Genomic DNA, 20,893 nt, shown 5'->3' with positions numbered 1-20,893 from the left:
TGATAAAAAGAGACAATTTTAATAAAGAGAAAGTCAGCGGTCAAATTTTAAGATGAAAAATCTGAGAATATCTCAGAAGTCATCATTCAACGAAGCACGCTATTAATGACAACATTCTTGGGCGATGTTCCATCCTTCAAGAAACCTGTGACATTTCCCTTCATATTTCTGTTGAGCTAGTATGTTGGGCCAAAGATACTGGTTTCCAGAGGGCTAGTATGGAGTTTGTGGGCGGAATGGATTTTTGGGCTTGCACCTCAGTCACTGAGGCCTGTACTGGCAGGGGGGCACCAAAATGCTTGGTGTTGCTGAAGACATCTGGAAGAGTTCTGTCTACAACTTCAAAGCATTCTCTCCTAATCATTGGACATTCATCCCAAACAATGACTTTCACTTGCCTGAAATGTGCCGTCTTAGAGTTCTTCTCGATGTTGCACAATGTATCCTCGGCCACTTGGATGGGTATCTTGAATCGAGAATGTGTCGTTCTTCCACCAGGCAGAAATGTAGCTGCTATCCTAGAGGATACTACAGCAATAGCCACATCACATAACATTTCCTGATATGATGTTCAAAAAGCAGCCCAAAGACAATTTCAGTTGTTAATGAACACTGAAGATTTTGTGCAAAACATTTTTTTGAGGTAGGGGCTGTCAGGGTGGGGTGGGGGTGGTAAACATCGTGCTGCCAAGGGAGGGGCACAGCTTCAGGTGGGGGTTCTCGTGAGCTGATGAGAAATCTCTGGTCAGCAGCGGCCTCTGCAGTCTGTCCGCATTTTATTATTTTCTGTCTGTGTTTCTATGTAGTTTTTGTTATTTTTTGTTGGGGTGTGTGTGTGTGTGGGGGGGGGGGGGGAAACTTTTTTAAATCTCTCCCTGCACGGGAGACCTGACCTTTTCTCGTCGGGTTTCCGTTATCGTTGGGGCCGCAACGAGGAGCGGCCTCCAACAGGAAGAGACCGGGGACTCTGGTGCTACGACTCACCGTCACCGTCGCGGGGCTGGCCGAGTCCGGAGCGGGTGGAATGGTGGAGGAGCGCTGCTGCTGCTGCTGCGGCCCGACCGGAGAGTCGGTGGCTCCAACGGCAGGTCTGTGGACGGCGGCACCAGGAGCCCGCGGGTCCCTGGAGGGAGACCGCTTTTCAGGGCTCTCGCAACGGCGACTTCCCCCGCCCGAGTTGCGGGGTTGAAGAGCTCCTGGAGCGGGGCCTACATCACTGCCCCGCGCGGCTTGGAATGGCCGCGGGACTCTGCGAGCGCACGCCGGGGGCTCTAACACCAAGACCCGGTGTGCGACCTTGCATCACCCGGCGTGGCTTTAATGGTCGCGGGGCAATCGCCATCGCCAGCCGGGGGCTTTGACTTTGACTCTGACATGGGGGGGGGGGGGGGGGGGGAGAGTGCAGTGGAGAGATAAGTTTATTTGGCCTTCCATCACAGCGATGTGATGGATGTTTATGTAAATTATGTTGTGTCTTGGGTCTATGTGTTTGTAATGTATGGCTGCAGAAACGGCATTTCGTTTGGACCTCAAGGGGTCCAAATGACAATTAAATGTATCTTGTCTTGTAATGGGGGGGGGGGGGGCCTCATGCAGGGGATGAGGGCAGCTTCAGTAGGGGGTGCATCCTATTGCCAGGCGGATGTGGGGCATGTCAGTGGAGGAGAGGGGGCAGTGAGCGATTTACTCATGACCTGTGGACTCACTCACTGCCTTGGGATTGACTCATGCCCTTTAGACTGATTGACTCTCACGGCTTGTGGACTGACTGATGCCCAACTTCTGGAGTCACATCCGACTTTTGTAAACTGAAAACGGTAACATCTACATTGAGGAACAGCTTCTTCCTGACAGCCATCACGCTAATAAACTTAACAAATAAGCTCTGAACTACGAAATACTATATTATTTCACACACACACACATATATATTCACACGCACTCACACATATATTCATACACACACACACATTCACTCACACACACGTACACACACACACACACATATTCTCACACACACACATTCACACACACACACACATTCACACACACACACACACACACACACACACATTCACATTCACACTCACACACATTCTCATACACATATTCACAAACAGACTCATTCACGCACACACAAACTCAATGACACTCACATTCACACAAAGACACACACACACACACACACACACACACACACACACACACACACACACACACACACATACACACACACACACACACACACTCACACACACACGGACTCATACACATGCACTCACTCACACACACGCACACAGACTTAATCACACACACATATATACAGACTCATCCCCCACCTCAAGACACTGCCCTATGGGTGGTAAATGTCGTGCAGCCAAGGGCAGCTTCAGGCGGGGGTTGTCGTGAACTGATGAGAAGGGGGTGGGGTGTCCTCATGCAAGGGATGTGGACGGCTTCAGTAGGGGGTGCATCCTATAGCCAGGCGGAGGGCAGCGTCTTGAGGTGTCAGTGGAGGAGAGGGGGCAGTGAGCGATTTACTCATGACGTGTGGACTCACTGCCTTGGGATTAACTCATGGCCTTTGGACTGACTCTCACAGCTTGTGGACTGACTGATGCCCGACTTCTGGAGTCACGTCCGACTTATGTAAACTGAAAACTGTAACATCTACATTGAGGAACAGCTTCTTCCTGACAGCCATCACACTATTAAACTTAACAAATAAGCTCTGAACTACGAAATATTATATTATTTCACACACACACACACATATATATTCACATGCACTCACACACATATGCACACACACACACACATTCACACACACACACACACACACACATATAATCACACACACATTCACTCACACACACATTCATATTCACACACATGTACACACACACATACATATAGACACACGCACATATTCACACACACATTCACACACACACACACACATTCACTCACACACAGAGGCGACAGGTAGCACAATGGGCTAAGAGTTCGGCTGGCGACCGGAAGGTAGCCGGTTCAAATCCCGCTTGGAGTGCATACTGTCGTTGTGTCCTTGGGCAAGACACTTCACCCACCTTTGCCTGTAATGGAATGTACGGCGGCAGGCGCGGGCACACCGCGACGCCCTGTGTCTCCCTTTCAAGGGAGATGCTAAAAATGCATTTCGTTGTCTCTGTACTGTACACTGACAATGACAATAAATGGAATCATTAATCATATTCACACACACACACACACATGTAAATATTCACACACACACACACATTCACACGCACACATATATATTCACACACGCACACAGGGAGGTTTCACGGCAGTCGGGTCACGACCCATGACCCGTACTGTTGCTACGCTACACCAAATGGATTACACGCGATGTACTGCAGGTAGGCACTTACCATTGTTTCCAACTCCATCTTCCAGGGAGATGCTAAGCGCTTTCGGTGTCTCCAACCTGACAAACAACCATCCACCATTACTCTCTGGCATCTCCCATTCAGCCACTGTTGAATCCATCTTGCTACTCCACCATTAATACCTAAAAATTGAACCTTCTTAACCAACCTTCCATGAGGAACCTTGTCAAAGGCCTTACTGAAGTTCATATAGACAACATCCACTGCTTTACCCTCATCAATTTCCCTGAGTAACCTCTTCAAAAAATTCAAGAAGATTAGTCAAACATGACCTTCCAGGCACAAATCCATGTTGACTGTTCCTAATCAGACTCTGTTTATCCAGATGCTTATATATATATTATCTCTAAGTATCCTTTCCATTAATTTGTCCACCACTGACGTCAAACTAACAGGTCTATAATTGCTAGGTTTACTCTTGGAACCCTTTTTAAACAATGGAACAACATGCGCGGTACGCCAATCCTCCGGCACTATTCCTGTTTCTAATGACAATTGAAATATTTCTGTCATAGCCCCTGCTATTTCTACACTAACTTCCCTCAATGTCCTAGGGAATATCCTGTCAGGACCTGGAGACTTATCCACTGTTATATTTTTCAAAAGTGTCAGTACTTCCTCTTCTTTGAATCTCATAGTTTCCATAGCTACTCTATTTGTTTCCCTTACCTCACAAAATTCAATATCCTTCTCCTTGGTGAATACCGAAGAAATGAAATTGTTTCATATCTCCCCCATCTCTTTTGGCTCTGCAGATAGCTGTCCACTCTGACTCTCTAATGGACTAATTTTATCCCTCGTTATCCTTTTGCTATTAATATAGCTGTAGAAACCCTTTGGATTTACTTTCACCTTACTTGCCAAAGCAACCTCATATCTTCATCGAGAGTCACTGCTCAGCTAACCTTGAGTTCCTCTTGGTTAGATGCAGACTGTTCTATCTGCCCAGAGAGTTTACCTCCACTGTGTGACTGCAGCCTATATCCCTCCTGATGCTAATGCCAAGCTTGCAATGAAAGAGCTGCATACTGCCATTAGCAAACAACAGACTCACAACCCCGAGGCAGCCTTCATTGTTGCAGGTGACTTCAATCACTCCAACCTGAAACTGTACTCCCCAAATTCCACCAACATGTCTCCTTCGCCACTAGAGTAGACAAGACAGTGGACAAAGTCTACACTAACATGGCTGAAGCTTACAAAGCCATCCCCCTCCCCCACCTTGGTCAGTCTGATCACCTCTCGTTGTTCCTGTTTCCTAAGTACTCCCCACTCATCAGACGGGTAAAACCCACTGTGAGGACAGTTAAAGTCTGGTCAGAGGAGGCGGATTCCACACTTCAGCAGTGTTTTGGAAACACTGACTGGAAGGCGTTTGTAGCCCAGGCCACCCTTGACTCTCACACGGACATTGATTCGTACACATCCTCTGTTCTGGACTTTATAAATTCCCCCATCAATAGTGTCACCTCCCTCAAACGGGTGAACATATTCCCGAATCAGAAACCATGGATGAACAGCGAGGTCAGGCTACTGCTGAAAGCACGGGACACCGCTTACAGGTCAGGCGATGCTCGAGCCTACAGTTCATCCAGGGCTAACCTGAAGAGGGGCATCAAGAAGGCCAAGCACTGCCATAAGCTCAGGATTGAGGAGCACTTCAACAACAACTCCGACCCCCGACGCATGTGGCAAGGCATCCAGGCCATCACGGACTATAGACCCTCCAACACCACCCCCACATCCAGCGACGCCTCCTTCCTTGAGGAGCTTAACCACTTCTATGGCCGCTTTGACAGGGACAATCTAGAGACAGCCATCAAGGTTGTGCTCCCTGCTGATCACCAACCCCTCACACTCACCCCCTACGATGTGTACGTGGCACTGAGTAGGACTAATGCACGTAAGGCTGCTGGCCCTGATGGCATCCCCGGGCACGTCCTCAGGGCCTGTGCTGCGCAGCTGACAGACGTCTGGACTGACATCTTCAACCTGTCACTTGCCCAAGCAGTTGTCCCCACATGCCTTAAAACCACCTCCATCGTGCCTGTGCCAAAACACTCCACTGCGGCAAGCCTCAATGACATCCGCCCAGTTGTACTTACTCCCATCATCACCAAGTGCTTCGAGAGGCTGGTCCTGGCACACCTCAAAGGTTGCCTACCCCCCACATTGGATCCCTATCAGTTTGCCATCGCAAGAACAGGAGTACGGAGGATGCCATCTCAACGGCACTTCACTCCGCCCTCTCCCACCTTGACAACAGAGACACTTATGTAAGAATGCTGTTCATCGATTACAGCTCAGCATTCAACACCATTATACCCTCTAAACTGATCACCATTATACCCTCTAAACTGATCACCTAACCTGGGCATCGACCCCCTCCCTCTGCAACTGGATACTGGACTTTCTAACTAACAGACCCCAGTCTGTTAGGTTAGACAAGCACACCTCTTCAACCCTCACCCAGTTCCACAGGGCTGTGTGCTGAGCCCCGTCCTCTACTCCCTCTTCACCTATGACTGCACACCTGTACATGGTACTAACACCATCACCAAGTATGCAGATGATACAACGGTGATTGGCCTCATCAGCAACAATGATGAGTCGGCCTATTGGGAGGAGGTCCTGCTCCTAGCAGCATGGTGCGCTGACAACAACCTGGCCCTTAACTCCAAGAAGACCAAGGAGCTCATTGTAGACTTCAGGAAGTCTAGGGGCAGCACGCACACCCCCATCCACATTAACGGGACGGAGGTGGAACGTGTTTCGAGCTTCAGGTTCCTTGGGGTCAATATCTCCGATGACCTCTCTTGGACCCACAATACCTCAACTCTGATCAAGAAGCCTCACCAGCGTCTCTTCTTCCTGAGGAGACTGAAGAAGGTCCATCTGTCTCCTCAGATCCTGGTGAACTGCTACCGCTGCACAATCAAGAGCATCCTTATCAACTGTATCACAGTATGGTATGGCAACTGCTCTGTCTCCGACCGGAAAGCACTGCAGAGGGTGGTGAAAATTGCCCAACGCATCACCGGTTCCTCGCTCCCCTCCATTGAGTCTGTCCAAAGTAAGCATTGTCTGCGAAGGGCGTTCAGCATCGCCAAGGACTGCTCTCACCCCAACCATGGACTGTTTACCCTTCTACCATCCGGGAGGCGCTACAGGTCTCTCGGTTGCCGGACCAGCAGGTCCAGGAACAGCTTCTTCCCTGCGGCTGTCAACACTGCACCTTGGTGACTGCCAATCACCCCCCCCCCCCCCCCCCCCGACACTCCTCCCACAGGAAAAACACTACGACTGTATATAGATTTATTTATTGAAATCATATTCTATGTCGCTCAGGGAGATGCTAACTGCTTCTCGTGGACTCTGTACTACAATTAAAGTTGAATCTGAATCTGAATTTGATCTTATTTTAGCTTTTCTAATTTCTTTCTTAAGATTCTTTTTACATTCTTTATACTCCTCAAGCACCTCATTTACTCCATGCTGCCTATTATTGTAGATCTCTCTCTTTTTCAATGAAGTAAAACCACAGAAATATAAAACTAATTTTAAGAGACCACCTCTCAGAATCTAAAATACATATCATACAACAATCACACAATGTATACACACAAAACATATATTTTCACTTTTGTAAAATAAAGTTATTTCTAAAACTTCAGATTTAAACACAGTCTAATACTTACAATCCTAATTAAAACACAATACACTTCATAAATAATTTTCCTACTTCATAGTTAAAATACAGTTAAAGGATTAAATATGAGTTTTGCCCCATTCTTACAAAGTGGTAAGGACTTAAGTTATTTCTACAATCCCAAACCACACAAAGGCCACTAATTCCCACTTGATAAATTATAATCGCTTCTTCCCAAGCTCGGGTCTAGTTTCATTCTGAATTACAACCTCCCTCTTCTATCTCTGGACGAAAGGAATGTAAGGCCTCCTCACTAATAGCATTCCACACAGCAAATGGAAGATTATAAAAACAGAGTTACTTTCTCAGTTTTCTATAAACATAAGAAACAACCCTTATAAACAACCATCACCTATGCCTCATCTCTTATCTCAACATAAATACATTTAAACAGCACAAACCAGATCACAGACTATTATCTAGCCTTGGTGCCCACGACCCAATATAGACAACCACAAATCCCCTTTATTGCACACCTGAGCTCAAAGATGTGCCACAAAGAAAGGATACATGATGCTCCTCCTGAGAAGAAACCCATCAATAACCTATACTCTAAACACCAAACTAAACCATATACAACTTCTGACAGCGTTATAGCTGCTTCAAAGCAAACAAAGCTATGCCTATTCACATCAACATCTCCAAGTTATGATAAGCCATCTGTTCTCCTATGTGTGTGTGTGTGTTCTTTATTTCTTTGTGGGGCCATGTATTTCTGAAAACCTCAGCTCCAAGTCTTTCTCTTGCAACTTAACTTTTGTGTGAGGAACTTATGTTATCATCTGATCAATTCTATTGTATAATATTTCCTCAATAGGACTTTTTAAACAATGCTGCAAATATTATGTTTTGCTGTTCCTTATCATAGTGTCCTTTGGAGTTTGGTGCACAATACCCTGTAGATAGCTTTATAGTCAAGGAAATAACATGAACATATTGTTTTCTAAGTTCAGTTTTGTTGGTGCTAGCCGATTCGCTACTTCAGATTTGATAAATTATGAAATGTTTGAAATTGTCGTACAGTGTGGAAACAGGCCCCTCAGATGAACGCAGACCAACTGTTTAGATTAGTTTAGTTGCCCCATTTACACTAGTCCCACCTGCCTGTGTTTGACCCAATGTGTTCTTAAACATTGTGATAGGACCTGCTTCACCAACCTCCTCTGGCAGCCCATTCCATATACCTACCACCCTTTGTGTAAAAAGGTTTTGGACTCCCACTTTCTCCAAATCCAAGGCGTGACCATGGACACTCGTATGGGCCCCAGCTATGCCTGCCTCTTTGTCGGATACGTCGAACATTCCCTGTTCCAGGTGTAAACTGGCCCTATCCCGAACTATAGCTCCGCTACATTGACGACTGCATCGGTGCTACTTATGCACTCATGCAAAACTCACTGACTTCATTAACGTTTCTACTAATTTCCATCCTTGCACTCAAATTTACTTGGACCATCTCAGACATCTCCCTACCGTTTCTTGATCTCACCGTCTCCAACACGGGAGATAGACTATCGAATTACATTTATTATAATCCTACTGACTCCCATAGCTATCTAGACTACACTTCTTCCCACCCTGCTTCCTGCAAAGGCTATCTCCTACTCCCAATTCTTCCATTTACGCCGTTGCGCCCAAGATGAGGTGTTCCATACCAGGACATCTGAGATGACATGTTTAGGGAATGGGGGTTCCTTTGTTCCATTATAGATGAGGCCCTCATTCGGGTCTCCTTGATATTCCGCAGCTCTGCTCTTGCTCCCCTTCCCCCCCAAGTCGCAACAGTCCCCCTAGTCTTCACTTTTCACCCTATCAGCCGTTGCATACAGCAAGTAATCCTCTGACATGCTCCGGATGTCGACTCATATATTGGCAAGACCACGCGCAGGCTCGGCGATCATTTCGCCGAACACCTCCACTCAGCCCTCCTAAACCTACCTGTTCTCCCATTTACCAAACAGTTTAACTCTCCCTCCCATTCCCACGTTGACCTTTCTGACCTGGCTGCCTCCATTGTCAGAATGAGGCCCATTGCAAATTGGAGGAACAACATCTCATATTTCGCTGGAGCAGATACCCACCCAGTGGTATGAATGTTGCCTTCTCTAACTTCATGCTTCCTTGCTTTCCCTCTTTCTCCTTCCCTCCCCCTTCCCAGTTCTATGACTAGTTTGAATGTTTACATTTTATCTCTGTTTACTTAGTTGTTACCTTCTCCTAGTTAATCTTTTCTGAACCCTTTCAAGCTTGACAATATCTTTCCAATAACATGGTGCCCAGAACTAAACACATTATTCTAAATGCGGTCACGCCAACATCTTATACAACTGCAACTTCTATACTCAATACTCTGACTGATGAAATGCCAAAAGCCTTTTTGATAACTTTATCTACCTGCGACTCGACCTTCAAGGAACCATGCACCTGTACTCCTAGGCCCCTCTGCTCTACAACACTACCCTGAGGCCTACCTTTACTGTGTAGGTCCTGCCCTTGTTCGATGTCCCAAAATGCCACACTTCTCTGTATTACATTCCATCAACCATTCCTCCGCCCACCTGGCCAGGGGTGGAAAACCCGGGGGGGCCAGAGGGGACACGTTCCCCCCCCCCATGTTTTGAGAGATGGGCGACATCCCCGCCAGGTTAACCTGCCCGGGCTTGCGGGAAATATGGCCAGCGCGGAGAAGCAGCGCTGGTATCCCGTCAGCCCAGACAGGGCTGTAGTTAACCCGGTCAGACAGGCGCAGTTGAGCTGCATTTAACGCTGGATTGAGCCTCCGAAGCCTCGCGCGCGTGTGTGTGCATGTGCACGCGGCCGCAAAAAAATTGTGTCCCCGTCCCCTCCATGTTTTGATAGTGAGTTCCGCTCTTGCACCTTGCCAATCGATCCATCCCCCATATCCGATCTCCATCCCCTTTGTCACGTTCTCACACCCTACACTTCCTATATCTCTGTATATCCGTCTCCCCTGACTCAGTCTGAAGAAGGGTCTCGACCCGAAACGTCACCCATTCCTTCTATCCAGAGATGCTGCCAGTCCCGCTGATTTACTCCAGCATTTTTTGTCGATCTTTAGTTTAAATCAGCATCTGCAGTTCCTTCCTACTCATGAAAGACAGTACCTTCAGGTACAAATGGGATCAAATTACCTTGTTGAAGAGAACCCTGGCAACATCTTTGTACAAAACTCCCCACTTGCAACCCCCGCCACCCGAAAACTTGGCATGTCACATACCAACGGAGTGTAAAGGGCATATGACCCCATTTCCGGGCTGTACTTAATGTTGGGCCTGAGCCAGTGGCTTAAAGTTGGATAAAACTAATTGACTTTTTGTCGCTGTTTTTATCTCCCCTGCTGAAAAGGATGAGATAAGGTCTTATTGTTATGCCACATTTATAGGAAATTAGCATTGGAAAGTTATTTTAAACTACTGTAGAAAGCTCTGAGTGCCATACTAGCTCATCCATGCTCTACTTTTGACAGCTGGTATTTAAACTGGAAATTTAGCCATGGGGAAGTCTCGAGAGGTTTGTGAAGCCGACTTCCATCTGTTATCTGGAGCTGAACTTGCAGCATCGTCAGCAAAATATCTAAATACTTTGACGTTCTTTATATTTTCTTTTCGTTTTTTGATCTGCCCTGTTCTATATATTTTAATATACTTCCTGGACTAATAACATTTCCTCTGGATTTAGTGCAATATTTGCAAAGTAGGTAATTCTACTAATGCAACTTGGTTGCAAATTGCCAGTCTCCTCTCCTTGGTAAAGACCTATTATTGCAGGGTGTAAATTAATGCTACAGCTGCTAGATCTGTGGCAGAGTCTATAAAAGTATTAAGATATTCTGGAAGTAACCTAATAGTTCACATAAAACAGTCCATCATGTTAAAAGAGTGACAATGCTTCAAAGTACATTAAGGCCGGAGCCTTTCATTATATAATCTGCACCTTGGCCTCATTTTTAATTATTGGGGGGTTTTCAAGAGATTATGTGCTATTGTTAATTTTATATCCCATAAATCTTGTGGCACAGCAATCTTTTTAGTGATTTAGAATGTAAAAAATGCAACATAAGATTTCTCCTTTTAAATGTGGCCTTGAACTATTGATTCAAAAAAATGTTGGATGTGGTTTAAGAGCTAGACTTGTTTTCAAAAATCTGCGTTTTCTTTCACAATTCCAAAGTTTCTTAACCTATATATTTCCTGTGAATTTCGCCCAAATTTGAAGCGATTATTTAAGGTAAATAGCACAACATTACATATGACTTGCGTTCATCAATGAATTGTATATTTCTACAAATTGTATTATTAAACTGAGAGTAACTTTTTGAGCAATAAAAATGATGTGATCTACGTCATCACTACAGAATATCGAAGGACCAGATTAGATCAAGAGCAGGAAAGCATATTGCGATATTTGACCGTGGGCCGAGGAGCTTTATCGTTTCATTTCTTGACCCAAATCACGTATCTACCTGTATTGATAACATATTGTGTAAAAATATTATAGACATCTTACCTTAAACTCATCAAGACCAAAATCTGCACATATTTTTAAAATAATTGAAAAACCACCAATTTTCCAAGTAGTAATTGTTTAATCAATGCTCGTTTGACATTGTCGGACGCACATTGACCAATCATGCGCTCTGTTTCATAGTAGCTAGGCAGCGAGCACTCTGGGACATTGGCTGCCTCCTAATTACATCAAAACAATAGCACGGTTTAGAAGGAATGAAGGTAATGCTAACCTTGCTGATAATTTATGTCACATATGGTTTAAATAGACCGCAGCACAGAATTAGGCTCCCCATAGTAATATGAGCATTGAGCACTAGATGGCGCTTACTTTTTTGATCTAATTTTCAAATTAGCTTAATTAATTAGTGTGCAACCTTTGACACAAACGAGTTCTGAATTCCTTCCCAATTATATTTTATCTAAATCTATGCCAAATTTCAAGTAGATACCAGACGTGAGTCACAAACGTTAAATTCTAGACACATTTTCGATGCTCAGCCCACAGCCTATATGTCTGAGAAGAAAACAGCAATTTAAAAGGCCTTGAGGATCTGTGTTCTTGATTTTCATTTCAGGGACACCCAAAAGTCTGCGAGAAGCTTAAAGCCCTCATGGTGGAATGGGCTGAAGAATTTAAGAATGACCCCCAACTAAGTCTTATATCTGCAATGATTAAAAACCTAAAGGAACAAGGAGTTACATTTCCTGCTGTAGGCTCTCAGGTAATGCAATTTTGTATTTGTATTTTCTGCAGGAATTGCCAGCTGAATAGGTCGCGCTTTCTTCATCAGCCAATGTTGCCAGAACTTTTGCATTGTTCATTTCAATCATTTTCTTTGTTAGTAGAGTTGTTTATTTGTAAATTCTGTGATTGTGATAGGCTGCAGAACAAGCAAAAGCAAGTCCTGCTTTGGTAGCCAAGGATCCCAACCTAACAACAAACAAAAAAGAAGAGGATGACTTGGCGAAAGGTGACTGAATACATTTTTTTAAATACACACATTTTTCTGTTTATTGATAGAAATTAGCAAGTGATTTAGTTTTATTGCCGAGAACAAAAATAGTTAAACTTAATGCACAGTAATGCTGACAATTGCTCTAAAATGTGTAGAAACAATGTACCTTGTGAAAAAAAACAGACCCAAATATCTTGCATTGCCTGCCTCTTCCCAATTTCCCTTGGAGGTATTATTTTCCATTGAAATAAATAGGGTCTCTGAACTAATGTTAGTGGATGGACCAATGTTGTAATTGTTGGGAAATGGCAAGATGTTGGTAACTACCGTTGAATTTGATGAAAGAATGCACTGAAGCATGGAATTTTAAATCCATTGAAACATAATTCTTTATATGGTTCAATTTGAGTAAACAGCTATCAATATACAGTGCCCTCCACAATGTTTGGGACTAAGACCCATTATTTATTTATTTGCCTCTACGCCCCAGTTTGAGATTTGTAATAGAAAAAATTCACATGTGGTTAAAGTGCACATTGTCAGATTTTATTAAAGGCTATTTTTATACATTTTGGTTTCACCACGTAGAAATTACAGCTGTGTTTATGTATACATAGTCCCCCCATTTCAGGGCACCATAATGTTTGGGACACATGGCTTCACAGGCGATTGCAATTGCTCAGGCGTGTTTAAATGCTTCCTTAATGCAGGTGTAAGAGAGCTCTCGGCACCTAGTCATTCCTCCAGTCCTTCCATCACCTTTGGAAACTTTTATTGCTGTTTATCAACACGAGGACCAAAGTTGTGCCAATGAAAGTCAAAGAAGCCATTATAAGACTGAGAAACAAAAATAAAACTGTTAGAGATATCGGTCAAATCTTAGGCTTACCAAAATCAACTGTTTGGAAACTTCATTTGAGGAAGGACATTCTTGCTGTTGAGGGAGTGCGGCGTAAGTTCACGAGGTTAATTCCTGGGATGGCGGGACTGTCATATGTTGAGAGAATGGAGCAGCTGGGCTTGTATACACTGGAATTTAAAAGGATGAGAGGGAATCTTATTGAAACATATAATATTATTAAGGAATTGAACATGCTAGGGGCAGGAAACATGTTCCCGATGATGGGGGAAGTCCAGAACCAGGGGCCACAGTTTAAGAATAAGGGGTAGGCCATTTGGAACGGAGATGAGGAAAAGCTTTTTCACGCAGAGAGTTGTGAATCAGCGGAATTCTCTGCATCAGAGGGCGGAGGAGGCCAAATCTCTGGATGCTTTCAAGAGAGAGTTAGATAGAGCTCTTAAAGATAGCAGAGTCAAGGGATATGGGGAGAAGGCAGGAATGGGGTACTGATTGTTGATGATCAGCCATGATCACAGTAAATGGTGGTGCTGGCTCAAAGGGCCGAATGGCCTACTCCCGCACCTATTAATTGCCTATTGTCTGTTAAGAAGAAAGAGAGCACTGGTGAGCTTACGAATCGCAAATGGACTGGCAGGCCAAGGAAGACCTCCACAGCTGATGACAGAAGAAATCTCTCTATAATAAAGAAAAAATCCCAAACACCAGTCCGACAGATCAGAAACACTCTTCAAAAGTCAGGTGTAGATTTGTCAATGACCACTGTCTGCAGAAGACTTAATGAACTAAAAGAGCAACCACAATTCTGGAAAAATGTCTTGTGGACAGATGAGACGAAGATTAACTTATATCAGAGTGATGCCAAGAGCAAAGTATGGAGGAGAGAAGGAACTGCCCAAGATCCAAAGCATACCACCTCATCTGTGAAACACGGTGGTAGGGGTGTTATGGCCTGGGCATGTATGGCTGTTGAAGGTACTGGCTCACATATCTCCATTGATGATACAACTGCTGATGGTAGTAGCGTAATGAATTCTGAAGTGTATAGACACACCCTATCTGCTCAAGTTCAAACAAATGCCTCAAAACTCATTGGCCGGCGGTTCATTCTACAGCAAGACAATGATCTCAAACATACTGCTAAAGCAACAAAGGAGGTTTTCAATGCTAAAAAATGATCAATTCTTGAGTGGCCAATTCAATCACCTGATCTGAACCAAATTGAGCATGCCTTTTATATGTTGGAGAGAAAACTGAAGGGGACTAGCCCATAAACAAGCATAAGCTAAAGATGGCTGCAATACAGGCCTGGCAGAGCATCAGAGAAGACACCCAGCAACTGGTGATGTCCATGAATCGCAGACTTCAATCAGTCATTGCATGCAAAGGATATGCAACAAAATACTAAACATGACTACTTTATATGACATTGATTTGTCCCAAACATTATGGTGCCCTGAAATGGGGGGATTATGTATAAGTACTGCTGTAATTTCTACGTGGTGAAACCAAAATGTATAAAAATGGCCTGAATTATAATCTGACAATGTGCACTTTAACCACATTTTTTTTTCTCTATTACAAATCTCAAATTATGGAGTACAGAGGCAAATAAATAAATGACGGGTCTTTGTCCCAAACATTATGGAGGGCACTGTAGGACCGCTCTCTAGTTGGTGATAGGATGATTCAGTTGCCTGATAACAGCTGGGAAGAAAATGTACCTGAATCTGGAGGTGTGCGTTTTCACACTTTTTTACCTCTTGCCCGATGGGAGAGGGGAGAAGAGATTGTGTCTAAGGTGAGACTAATCCTTGATTATGCTTGTGGCCCAGCCCAGACAGCGTGAAATGTAGATTAAATCAATGGAAGGGAGGTTGGTTTGTGTGATGATCTCGGCTGCGCCACAATTCTCTGCAATTTCTTGTAATCTTGCATGGAGCTGTTCCCAAACCATGCAGTGATGCATCCCAATAAAATGCTTTCTATGTAAAAACTGAAGTGTTACAATCTCACTTCTGCAGGTAATTGACTGTTTTTTGTTAATGTTGATAAAACAAGCAGAGGAAATTAAATTATTATAATTTTGTTGAGCTACATTTTAGTATCTGCTGACTTTTATAGCCATTGAATTATCATTGAAAGAGCAAAGACAGCAACAGACTACGGTTTCTAGTCTTTATCCAAACACGTCAACCCTTACCACCAGCAAACCTGAAGGACGGAAGGTGCGAGCCATCTATGACTTTGAAGCTGCTGAAGATAATGAGCTCACCTTTAAAGCTGGAGAGATAATTACTGTGCTAGATGACAGGTACATGGAAATAATTTTCCTTATTATTATGAACTTTTCTTTAGAAACATAGAAACATAGAAAATAGGTGCAGGAGTAGGCCATTCGGCCCTTCAAGCCTGCACCGCCATTCAATATGATCATGGCTGACTCCCTCTTAAATATAGCCAATGAACTGGCCTCAACTACCTTCTGTGGCAGAGAGTTCCAGAGATTCACCACTCTCTGTGTGAAAAATGTTTTTTTCATCTCGTTCCTAAAGGATTTCCCCTTTATCCTTAAACTGTGATCCCTTGTCCTGGACTTCCCTAACATCGGGAACAATCTTCCTGCATCTAGCCTGTCCAACCCCTTAAGAATTTTGTAAGTTTCTATAAGATCCCCCCTCAGTCTTCTAAATTCTAGCGAGTACAAGCCAAGTCTATCCAGTCTTTCTTCATATGAAAGTCCTGACATCCCAGGAATCAGTCTGGTGAACCTTCTCTGTACTCCCTCTATGGCAATAATGTATTTCCTCAGATTTGGAGACCAAAACTGTACACGATACTCCAGGTGTGACCTCAGCAAGACCCTGTACAACTGCAGTAGAACCTCCCTGCTCCTATACTCAAATCCTTTTGCTATGAATGCTAACATACCATATGTTTTCAGTACTGCCTGCTGCACCTGCATGCCTACTTTCAATGACTGGTGTACCATGACACGTTGCATCTCTCCTTTTCCTAATCGGCCACCATTTAGATAATAGTCTACTTTCCTGTTTTTGCCCCCAAAGTGGATAACCTCACATTTATCCACATTATACTGCATTTGCCATACATTTGCCCACTCACCCAGCTTATCCAAGTCACCTTGCAGCCTCCTAGCATCCTCCTCACAGCTAACACTGCCCCCCAGCTTCGTGTCATCTGCAAACTTGGAGATGTTGCATTCAATTCCCTCGTCCAAATCATTAATATATATTGTAAATAGCTGGGGTCCCAGCACTGAGCCTTGCGGTACCCCACTAGTCACTGCCTGCCATTGTGAAAAGGATCCGTTTACTCCTACTCTTTGCTTCCTGTTTGCCAGCCAGTTCTCTATCCACATCAATACTGAACCCCCAATGCCATGTGCTTTAAGTTTGTATACTAATCTCTTATGTGGGACCTTGTCGAAAGCCTTCTGGAAGTCCAGATACACCACATCCACTGGTTCTCCCCTATCCACGCTACTAGTTACATCCTCGAAAAATTCTATAAGATTCGTCAGACATGATTTACCTTTCGTAAATCCATGCTGACTTTGTCCAATGATTTCACCACTTTCCAAATGTGCTGCTATCCCATCTTTAATAACTGACTCCAGCAGTTTCCCCACTACCGATGTTAGACTAACTGGTCTGTAATTCCCCGTTTTCTCTCTCCCTCCCTTCTTAAAAAGTGGGGTTACGTTTGCTACCCGCCAATCCTCAGGAACTACTCCAGAATCTTTGCTTCCTGGTTTCCAGCCAGTTCTCTATCCTCATCAATACTGAACCCCCAATACCGTGTGCTTTAAGTACATAGTGAAAATGGTTATAAAATTTAAAGAAGATTGTTATCTAAAATTACAGCAGGTATTTGATCAATTGGGCAAGGGCTGCGGAATTGCAAATGGAGTTTAAGTGGATGATGGAGATAAGTACGGGGCGTTGCATTTAGGGTAGTCAAATCAGGGCAGGAACTTCACAGTGAATGGCAAGGCTCTGTGGAGTGTTGTTGAGCAGAGGCATCTAGGAGTACAGGTACATAGTTCCTTGAAAGTGGTGTCTGAGGTAGAAGGCAGTTGGAATATTGTGTTCAGTTTTGGTCACCTGGTTATAGGAAGGATGTTAGCCTGGAAAGAGTGCAGAGAAGATTTACAATAATGTTCCCAGGACATGAGGTGCTGAGCTATAGGGTGAGCTTGGGCAGGCTAGAACTATATTCCATGGAGTACGGGAGGATCAGGGTGATCTTATAGAAGTAATTATGATCATGGTGGGGAGTAGATAGGATGAATGAGTCTTTTACCCAGAGTAGGGGAATCAAGAACCAGATATAGGTGTAAGGAGAGAGGGGAAAAGTTTAATAGGAACCTGAAGAGCAGCTTTTTCCACATTGAGCAGTGGGTATATGGTCGAACAGCTTGAGGAAGTAGTTGAGGTATGAACTATAGCAACATTTCAAAAAGATTGTACGGGTACATGAAAATATATTAGAGGGATATGGGACAAATGCAGGCAGATGAACTAGTGTAGATGGGGCATCTTGGTCGACATGAGCAAGTTGAGCCGGTGCCTATTTCTATGCTGTATAACTCTGACTCTCTTCATAATTACATAATTGGTTTGATGGTAGGAAGCAAAGGGTGATAGTGGAAAGTTGTTTTTCCGACTGAAGGCCCATTGACTAGTGGTGTGTTTAGGGATCGTTGCTGGAGCCTTTGCTGTTTGCCATCTAGAACAATAATTTGGATGTGGCTGTACAAGGCATGTTTAGTCTCTTAGCAGGTAACACTAATGTGTATATTGTAGACATTGAATATGGTTGCACTGGTAAGTGGACAAGGAGTGAAAAATTGAATTTAATTCAGGTACGTGTGAGGTGTTGCATTTACAATAGACAGTAGGTGCAGGAGGAGGCCATTTGGCCCTTCAAGCCAGCACCGCCATTCAATGTGATCATGGCTGATCATCCACAATCAGTATCCCGTTCCTGCCTTCTCATATCCCCTGACTCCGCTATCTTTACGAGCTCTATCTAACTCTCTTGAAAGCATCCAGAGAATAATCTCCACTGAATTCCACAGATTCACAACCCTCTATGTGAAAAAAGTTTTCCTCATCTCCGTTCTAAATGGCTTGCCCCTTATTCTTAAACTGTGGCCTCTGGTTCTGGACTCTCCCAACATCGGGAACATGTTTCCTGCCTCTAGCGTGTCCAAACATTTAATAATCTTATATGTTTCAATAAGATCCCTCTCATCCTTCTAAATTCCAGAGTTATCAAGCCCAGCCGCTCCATTCGATCAACATATGACAGTTCAACCTCTTCAACATTCAGAAGTTTCATATGTAGGATATCCAGGATAGGACTTCCACAGTGAACTGTCATGACCTGGGGAGTGATGTAGAACAGGGAGGCCCCGGTATAACATCTTGAAAGTGATATCATAGGTAGATAGAGGAAAAGGCATTGGGTATGTTGACCTTCATCAGTCAGGGCATTGAGTATAGAAGTTGGAATGTTATGTTACAGTCGTACAAGAGGTCAATGAGGCTTCATCTGGAGATGTGGTCACCCTGTTATAGCAAATAAGCCATTAAAGTGGAAAGGCTGCAGAATAGAATTATAAGGCTGTTACCGGGACTCAAGGGATTTCGTTATAGGTAGAGGTAGGGCAGGTTAGCACTTTAATCCTTGGAAAATAAGGGGTGATCTTATAGAGGTGTATTAAATCATGAGGGGAAGAAGGGAACCAAAGGTTTAAAATGAGATGGGAAAGATTCACTACCCGTCCGGTCATTCTTCCTTGCCCCTACTCTTTAGACTTTGGACTACGTACTCCTGTTGGGAAGAAGGTTCAGAAGCTTGAAAGTGAACACATTAGACTCGGAAACAGCTTCTCCCCCTCTATTACTCGGCTTTGGTCCCTAAAGCTGGGATACCGTCTGATTCATCTCTACTCCATTGCATCCATTGGACTTTGTATATGAAATTGATGCGCAACAATGCTGAGAACTATATATCCTGGACTCTGTATCTTCCCCTTTTGTGCCTATTGTGTGTGTGATTTCATTGTATTTCCTGATCTGATTGGGTAGCGTGCACTGTACCTCGGTACGCATGACAATAATAAACCTAAACCTAATAGGAATCTGAGGAGCTATTTTCTCACATGGTACATGTATGGAACAAATTGTCATACAAAGTTGTTCAGGTAGGTACATGACAACACTTAAAATACATTTAGACAGATACATACATGGATAGGAGAGGTTTAGCTGGAAATGCAGGCAACTGAGCTGTATGATTCAACTGCAGTATAATGCTTCATTAGATAGACACTGGCTTTGTACAATTAAATGCAAGGGAAAAAAAGCTATTTAGTTAGTAAATCTTGGATAATGAGTATTTCGGAGAATTCAATGAAGTAATGTTAGATTTTTTGGGTGCACCATAACATTCTCTGGGATAGTAATTTTAGATTATCAATACTGAACTGTGGTAACCTTCATTCACTATCTTCACTAGTGATCCAAACTGGTGGAAAGGTGAAACATATCAAGGTATTGGATTATTTCCATCAAATTTTGTGACAGCAGACCTAACAGCAGAGCCAGAGATGTGTGAGTAATTATTACATTAATTAAAATAAATGGTTGCTTTTGTATTTTAAAAGCAACAAATTGCAATTTATTTGATATATTCCCATTGCTAACGTTAACGTGCAAAAAATGGTAGAACTTGAAATTGCCTTTCAAATTTGATTGGAAAGTCAATTATTGTTGTAAGCTTTGGTGATTGTAATTGTAAAATCTGGCTAATGCAAGGTTTTGTCCTTTATAGTGAAAACTGAAAAGAAAACTGTACAATTTAGTGATGAGGTACAAGTTGAAACGTTGGAACCAGAACCTGAACCAGTTTATGTTGATGACGTAAGTAATTGTACGTTTTTCAGTGTAATGGAAGATGTTTTTAAATAATAGCACCTTAAACATTATGAAATATTCCAATTCATTTCAAATGTGTGTTATCTCACAATTTGATACTGAGCTAAAAGTCGATACTGATATGTAAAGTGCAGCTCAAAGAAGAAAAAAAAAACTCTGTGTGGGGGGGGGGGGTGGGGATGGGTTTAAGCAAGGATTACCAAAGCTTAATGGACCTGCCGCTTACGCAATTTATTGTTTGGGCGATACAGGCGACTGCCGCAAAATTTTCACCATGTTGAAACATTTTCAGCGACATTTTTGCTGTCGTAGGTTGTCGCCAGGTGTCACAACAAAAGGAATTGAGTATAGGAGCGAAGAGGTTCTTCTGCAGTTGTACAGGACCCTAGTGAGACCACACCTGGAGTATTGGGTGTAGTTTTGGTCTCCAAATTTGAG

At 43.6% G+C, this 20,893-nt stretch overlaps 1 protein-coding gene across 4 annotated transcripts in view; it reads left to right on the top strand.

Annotated features, from left to right (window-relative positions):
- The window catches only part of LOC129707725 (signal transducing adapter molecule 1-like), a 72,123-nt gene that overhangs the window by 37,154 nt on the left and 14,076 nt on the right, over positions 1–20,893 (top strand). For all 4 annotated transcript variants that reach the window (XM_055652985.1, XM_055652976.1, XM_055652966.1 and 1 more), the window contains 5 exons: positions 12,248–12,394; positions 12,553–12,643; positions 15,612–15,801; positions 20,037–20,131; positions 20,352–20,440. In XM_055652985.1, the coding sequence (XP_055508960.1) occupies positions 12,248–12,394; positions 12,553–12,643; positions 15,612–15,801; positions 20,037–20,131; positions 20,352–20,440 (612 nt within the window). The remainder of the gene's footprint in view (positions 1–12,247; positions 12,395–12,552; positions 12,644–15,611; positions 15,802–20,036; positions 20,132–20,351; positions 20,441–20,893) is intronic.

Source organism: Leucoraja erinacea, chromosome 2 (assembly GCF_028641065.1).
Source record: "Leucoraja erinacea ecotype New England chromosome 2, Leri_hhj_1, whole genome shotgun sequence".
NCBI lineage: Eukaryota > Metazoa > Chordata > Chondrichthyes > Rajiformes > Rajidae > Leucoraja > Leucoraja erinaceus.
The sequence above is the reverse complement of the archived record's forward strand: the minus strand, read 5'-3'. Positions and strand labels throughout refer to the sequence as shown.